The sequence below is a fragment of the Pygocentrus nattereri genome, chromosome 26 (genome assembly GCF_015220715.1).
Source record: "Pygocentrus nattereri isolate fPygNat1 chromosome 26, fPygNat1.pri, whole genome shotgun sequence".
Lineage (NCBI taxonomy): Eukaryota > Metazoa > Chordata > Actinopteri > Characiformes > Serrasalmidae > Pygocentrus > Pygocentrus nattereri.
Genome location: NC_051236.1, coordinates 8,905,001 through 8,912,500, shown reverse-complemented (window position 1 = coordinate 8,912,500; position 7,500 = coordinate 8,905,001). Strand labels below are relative to the sequence as shown.

The following is a 7,500-nucleotide window of genomic DNA, read 5'->3' as shown; positions in this document are numbered from 1 at the left end:
TTACATGAACCATTTGAATAATCGGGTAACTGCACAAATTAGATTATGATTGGATTACTGGGTGCATGTATACGCACTCAGTGTTTTCCTTACTTTTCTCAGCAAGAGCTTCTTGACAACTACACGTCCTTTCAGACCCACAGCAAAGGTCCCACAAGATTTCATGCTGCTCCTGCAGAAAATCGGAATAATTTGTCCCGCTCCCGCCCGCAACTAAACGTTTTGACCCTGTCCTGTGCTGTTCTGTCAAGGCAAACTGACATCCAATATCTGACACTGGCTTTTCACAAATACATTCTCCTCTGCTGAAATGACATGGCAGTCATGGTCATAAGGTCACTGTAACTTCACCAAATGACACATTCCATGTAAACACAAAGCAGGAATTAAACCACAAAGCGGTTATTTTTGGTGTTTTGCTGGGCTCATCAGCTGTGGCCGTTACAGTGAAGACTCCGCCGTCTCTGTAAGCTACGCATTTGGGTGTTGTTCACATGATCAGTTGCTTCCAACTCTTTAGAATGACCTCATTCATTTGAACAGTTTTACTGTTATCATTATATATAATATATATGCTGTAGTGATCGTTCTACTTTATTTAAGCAGTTCACTCATTTGCGGGATTTCTCTTGATGCGTGCTTCAGCCCGTTTCTGCCTGTAGTCGGCTGGTGTCCTGCCTTCTCCTGCGCACAACTTTGTAAATTAGTGCCACGGCACAAGACACTGGAGAGTCTCGCAGGAATCCACGGGAGTGCGGACCTCTAACCCACAGCACCAAGTTGTCTTCTCACTGTGGAAGCATGGACAGAAGCAACACCTGTGGGAACTTTTTGCAGATCTGTCTTTCAAAGATGAAAGCTGTTGAAAGTGCTGCATATCTGATTGGGACAGTGTTGGAGGTCCACCAGGTCTTGCATGGCTGTTAAGAGTCCCATTTTTCCGGTGTCTTTGAATAAGTTTTTTCTACTTATTTTCAACTGAATTTCTCCTCCCTTATGCAAGCAGATCTACATCTAATCTCTGCAGAAACGTCTCCTGAACAATTAATAACTTCAACTTGTCTGTTTTAATTGGAAATAAATAAATAAATGCCTCAGAAAATGTAACTTATTTGTTGTGCAGGACATTCATCGTAAGCGCATGGAAAAAGACCTGGCTGAGCTTCAGTCTCTGATTGAGGCGCACTTTGAGAGTCGCAAGAAGGAGGAAGAGGAACTTCATGCACTTACCAGCCGAATCGTGAGTCATAGTTACTAAATTTAACTTATGGAGGCTTTGTGTGATGAGACTTTACAGGTTGTTGACAACAGCTTGATGGCATGGCTGATGTAGTTCGAGTCTTTTAACATCCTTTAATAACCACTTCCTTGACATCTACAGCCTACGTCTACAAAACGATACATGTCTACTTTCAAGACCATTCATTGTCTAAAAAGGTGCTACAGTAATTTGAAGTAGTATGTTGTGCCTATGCTGTTATACGATGTGCGGTCTGAGTAAAGCTTGTCTTCCACTCTTCAAATAAGGAAAAAAGACGGTCCGAAAGAGCAGAGCAAATGAGAATCCGCGCAGAGAAAGAGAAAGAGCGACAAAACAAGCTGGCGGTGAGTCACTCCTAAAAGACAGCTCACGTCTTGAGGGGTTTTCCGACCAACTGATTTGTTGTTCATCATGCAGGAAGAAAGGGCACGAAAGGAGGAGGAAGAGGCCAAGAAGAAAGCAGATGATGATGCCAAGAAAAAGAAGGTTCTGACCAGCCTACAGTTCACTGGTTATATGCAAAAGGTAATGTTCATAAATCCTCAAAGATCATGACCAACAAAGATAGAATCGAAAAACGAAAGGTTCCAAAATAAAAGAATTAAATAAAACAAAAATAATCCACCTACTTTGGAGGCCCCTCCATCTTTGCACTTCACTTTGTTCTTCAGTAACTTTGACAGAATATATTTTGATGGAAATGTGTATGACTTAAAGCAAACTGGATTTTCATCTTTGTAGCTGAGCAAGCAGATCAACACTTATGGAAGTGTTTTTGTGTTTGAATGCCATTTTTATTGTAACAGTTGTACAGGATTGTTTCATAAGGCAATCTTGACCTGGCCACCTTCGTGGAGAAATCTGAATAGTTTTCACAGCAGCGGTTCTCACCTCCCCCCTTTTCACCCCTGATTCACTACATTTCACACACAGTGAACCAGCAATTAAAATAAGTTCCTGGTGTAACTACTATAGCTCATTTGATTATATTATTGAAAAATACTTGAGTCGAATTCTATTCTGCTGGTGGACTGGCCACTAAGGAAAAATAAGAACGAGGTTAACAGGGTTATTCACACTCGCATCTTTGCACTGAAAGCAGAGGTGGGCAATAGTTATTATATGGTAATTGTGCTTCACAAGTAGACTTAATCTTTTGAAAAATTTGTTCTTAATTCAAATATTGAGATGAACACTGGTGCTCTTCCAGTCAAAGTATTAGACATAGTCTACTGACCAAAGTCACAGAAGAGTTTATTTTATATTTAAAAATGATTTTCCACGTTTTAGAATAATGAATAGTCAAACTGAAAAAGTTCAGAAATATTGATGTACAAAAATGTACCAAACATGGCCATTTACACCCCATCCCTTAATCTTCACAACATTTAAACATAAAAACCTTTTGTTTAAAAATACTGGTTAAAATTATAGATTTGTTTAAGACTTAAATTCATATATATAATTGAATTGATGCCTGATGTATGTGTGTGTAATTTATATTTATATATATATATATATATATATATATATATATATATATATATATATATATATATATATATACACACACACACACACACACACACACACACATACATACATATACACACACATACATACATATTTATACATATATATACATATGTATGTATGTATGTATGTATGTATGTATGTATGTATATATATATATATATACATACATACATACATACACACACACACACACACACACACACACACACACACACACACACACACACACACACACGGTGAATCAAAAGTCACAGGACAGAGTTTCATTTTATTTTGTTATCTAATTTTATCTCTGTGGTCATCTCAAACAAATTGTGTATGCTGAGAAAATCCGCAACAAACACAACTTTCAGCACCACATTGTGGAGGCTTGTGACAAAAAAAAAAAAAAAAAAAAGGTCCTCACTTGGCTCACCCTGTACAGATACATATACACAAATATATACACACACACACACAAATATAATATATATTTATATAATATACACACACACAAATATAATATATATTTATATAATACACACACACACACACACCTTCCAAGCAGAAGCCTTTAACAAACCTGGAAAAAAAAGCCCTTATACAACACCTCATCAGGTCTTTTTAGATTTTTTTTTTGTTGCATCAGTTGAATGACTTACCAAATTATTTTTTTATATCAATGTACAATGCTCATAATCATGACAAAATTCCCATAATGCTATGCCAGAACCAGCTAGGCATTTTCAATACTGTAGATTATGCAAATAATCATTAAACCATTTATTTGTTTGTACAGAGTATGTTTATATATTGATGCCTTTGACTTTCACTCTCAACTATATTTGTGGCTCTGTACTTCCCTTTTCAATTGTGTAAGGCTTTGAGACCGCACCCATGCTTCCACTGCAGGGCAGTTTATCACTACTTTCTGCACCTATAACTGAAAGTTTCTTATGTAAATCAAAGATGATCCTTCTGTGGCATCACTCCAACCAACCTTTTTTTTGACAACTTTACTTTTTAGGAATGTAGATGAGTGACTGACTTTCACCTGACTAACTATGCATGTTCTCCCATCCACAGTCAGACAAGAAAGGAGGACCAAAGAAGCAAACAGAGAGAGAGAAGAAGAGAAAGATCCTTAGCGAGCGCCGCAAAGAGCTGAACATCGACGACCTGAATGCCGAAAGGCTCAGGTATGGCTGAAAAAGAGAAATAATTATTAGACTTGACTCAAACTTGACCCAAATGAGTAGTGATTGTGAGCACGGTCTATTTCAACATCCCATAAAGCCAGTGACTGCTGGCCTACAGGCACTTCATTGACTGGTTATTAATGTTGATGGTATTCCATGCAGAGAGAAAGCCAATGAACTTTGGAAGTGGATGCACCAACTTGAAGCAGAGAAATTCGAACTGCAATACAGATACGCACATCAGAAATACGAGGTATGACTTTCAAAAATAAGGACGTGTCCAATACGTCCCCACACAGACTATAAAAAGGCCACTCAGTGAGGCCGTTTCCAGCATGAGGTGTCTTAAGTAACTTCTTTTGTTGAGTGAGAGCCTTCACATGAATGCATGTTGACACAACCATTAAATTATAACTCGCACCGCCTGTGGCAACCACACCCAGGCCAGACTTGGCAAGACAGTCAGGTTATACTGTATCTCCCATCCCTGGAACTGTTCCCAAGCCTTGACTGGCATGAGAAGGAAGAAGGCATGGTTTGTGATGATTGAGAAAAAAAGCCTCTTATCTCTGCTCGTCTCTGTTGCAGGTAACTGTCCTGAGGAACAGAGTCAGTGACCACCAGAAGAAGTGAGTAGCTGTGACTCATTCTACTTCCACCCGTCTTTATCACCATATCATGCAAATCAAACAAATTCCTACATATTGCTACGTAATCAGCCCTCCAGTAAGTGTCTGGCAAAAGATCAAATTTGCACAATTTCACACCAGAAGTAGGTGACCAAGACAAGGCTAACATTGCTAATGAACACTAGAACTCAACTGTGACCCAAACGTTTTCTGGATTTACATCCGCAAAACCTCTAAACCTTCTCGAACCACAGCCAGGTCTTCTCTTGGTGTGAAGATTCATACATGCAGTTTGCTAACATAAGCTTACGCCACTTGTTATCTACATTAGTTTTGCACTAGTGCCACAAAGCTAAAGAAGCAAAGTTCCAACACTAAAAATTGGCAATTTTTGTCAAAACTTCGCTTTATCCACATCTTTGGAAACCATAAAGAAAGTAAATACATTACTGGGTTTACTTGCATTCACATATTCCCAAAGCAACATGTTTGAATTGCTTTCTTTCACAGTGATAGTCACAGTTAATACCCAACTAAGACTGGTGAGGCTGTTCCAGAAAGGAGGCTCTTCTTGTGTCTCTACATGTTTGCTTCATTCCAGAACGCACTGTTTGAAGTGGCAGCTGGTGCTGAGCTTGACGTTCTGTGGCAGGACCTTTAAAGCAGGCCTACTGGGACTAGTTACACAAAGGCACCATCTTAAAAAAGGACAGTGCATGGCACCGGTGAAGCAGAGATGCACTCGATCCAGGCGGATACAATAGCGAGCAGCTGCAAAACCAAACTAAGCCTTACGTGAAGTCAGGGAGTATAATTATACGACCCAGTGCAACATAAAATAAACCAACAGACTGGCATTCAAAACATCAACCCCCTCAGCCCCAAATCTGCTGGACTGGGCGTCCAGTGGCATTAGCACAAGCATGCTGTGAAAAGGCAGCACAGTGTGACTCAACCCATAGGCGTGTGCTTTAAAAAAGTCAGAGGGGGTGGAGGGGTGGGGTGTGGTTTGGCATCTTTTGTTATCTGTGCTGGCATAATTGCAAGTTTAGTGCTGAGGCCATGATGGAGAAAAAGATGGCCCATTTTCATTCTGATTACATATTCCAGGACTTGACTCATGCCGGATCTGTGCTGTCTTGCAGAGATAGCATGCGTAATCGTCACCTATCTACAAACTCATGTCTCACATGACGTACCAAATACAAAACACCTGCAGACTCAAGACAGAAGCTAGTCACTTTTTGTTTTTACAAGAATTTTTTTTGCCAGAACCTGAACAGAACTCCAGGTTTAGTCAGCCTTGTCTGGGTAAGCAGGGTGGAGCACATGCCTTCATCCTTAAGGCGGTTCCAGCAGCTTCTTGTAACCCAACCCTGGATGACTGAAAAAAAGTGAGAGAGGGTCTATGTCTCAATTTGGTCACTCTCTCTCGCTCTCTAACTTTGTCCCGTCTCTTCTCTCTCTATTTGCTATCGTTCTCTTTCAATTTCTTTCACTCGCTTTTTAATTCTTCACTACTGTTTTTGTCACTCTCTCGTATTGGTCTTCTCTCTCGCTCATCGTTTTCTTTTGCTCTGCCTCTCCATCTCCCATTCTCTTAAACTTTTATCCATCTATTTTGCAGTCTTTATCTCTCTATTACATTGTTCTTTCACTCAGTCACAATCTTTGTCCAACTCTGTTTTTTTCCTCTTCGTGCCCCCTCTCTAGTCACAAACTTTCTCCTTGTCCCGCCTCTCTTTCTCTCTGTCTTAGTCTTTTTTTTCTCTCTCTGTCTCTCTCTCTCTGAGAGCTTGGTGGATGTTAAGGAGAAAGGACCAAGTGAGTAGTAACTCTGTTGTCATAACAGCTGTTGCTGCTGGGTCAAAGGTTAAGGCCCTGATGGAGGCGCCTCTGGTGCAGGGGGATCAGACTGCCCGGGGGGGCTCCTGAGAGCTCTCAGCCTCTGCACAGATAAGAGGGCTTTTGGGTGGATAGGAGGTTAATGCCAGTCCTACTACTGTACAAAGCCCTAGAAGGTAAATAGAGTAAAAAGCTAATCCCTCCAATTATGTGTAATCAGAGATGAATTATTATGAAGTAATAAAATACTTTTCACTTTTAAATCCATTTGATCATGTACTATAAAACGGCATCAGCTTATCTTCTGTATTTTGATGATAAAAACGAACATCTATTAAAAGCTTAATCAAAACAGTGATAAGTATGTATTTTCGTCACCAGATATATAAGGCAAAATATATTCAACAAAATGTATACAGGAAACCTCCACAAGTACAGAAAATCAGTATTTAATTTTTCCTTTTTTACTTCACTCTATCCACTTCAACTCCCCCACCTTTCCAATCTTAAAACCAACCAGTTTCAGCCGTGTCCTCCCAACAAAAGCTTCTCAAATGAGTCACTGACATTAACATTGAATAACTAACAGAAAAATCAAGCTCCACTTATGCTGATTCTGTCCATCCTTCCACTGTGAGAAGACAACTCTGTGCGATGGGTCTGAAAGGATGTGTAGCTGTCAAGAAGCCTCACTGAGAAAAGGAAACAAAAAAAAACAAAACATTTGAATAAAAAACAATTGTGCATCTAAAGTGTGGAGGTTTTATGGACTGACAAAATGTGTGAATGGGCTAAAATACAAAGCGCACCATTACCAAAACAACTTACAGCAGTATTTTGCTTCTGGACTGTCTCTATTGAGAGCCCAGCAATAGTGAGAAAGTTCACCAGAACTCCTCCTACCTCAGGACAGGAAAATGAAGGAAGACCAAAAGAGAACTCAGGGAGGCAAGTAATCACAGGAGAGTGATCCAGTTCACCGAGGTCAACATGGAAAGGCAATATAGTCAAATTATACTGCTCCCCATTTTTTTGCCTTATTTGTTAAAAT

General features: G+C 39.7%; 1 protein-coding gene across 2 annotated transcripts in view; it reads left to right on the top strand.

Annotated features, from left to right (window-relative positions):
* Window positions 1-7,500, top strand: part of tnnt2b (troponin T type 2b (cardiac)) — a 25,434-nt gene that overhangs the window by 9,347 nt on the left and 8,587 nt on the right. For both annotated transcript variants that reach the window (XM_037534773.1, XM_037534774.1), the window contains 6 exons: window positions 1,124-1,240; window positions 1,528-1,605; window positions 1,679-1,786; window positions 3,863-3,975; window positions 4,138-4,228; window positions 4,564-4,604. In XM_037534773.1, the coding sequence (XP_037390670.1) occupies window positions 1,124-1,240; window positions 1,528-1,605; window positions 1,679-1,786; window positions 3,863-3,975; window positions 4,138-4,228; window positions 4,564-4,604 (548 nt within the window). The remainder of the gene's footprint in view (window positions 1-1,123; window positions 1,241-1,527; window positions 1,606-1,678; window positions 1,787-3,862; window positions 3,976-4,137; window positions 4,229-4,563; window positions 4,605-7,500) is intronic.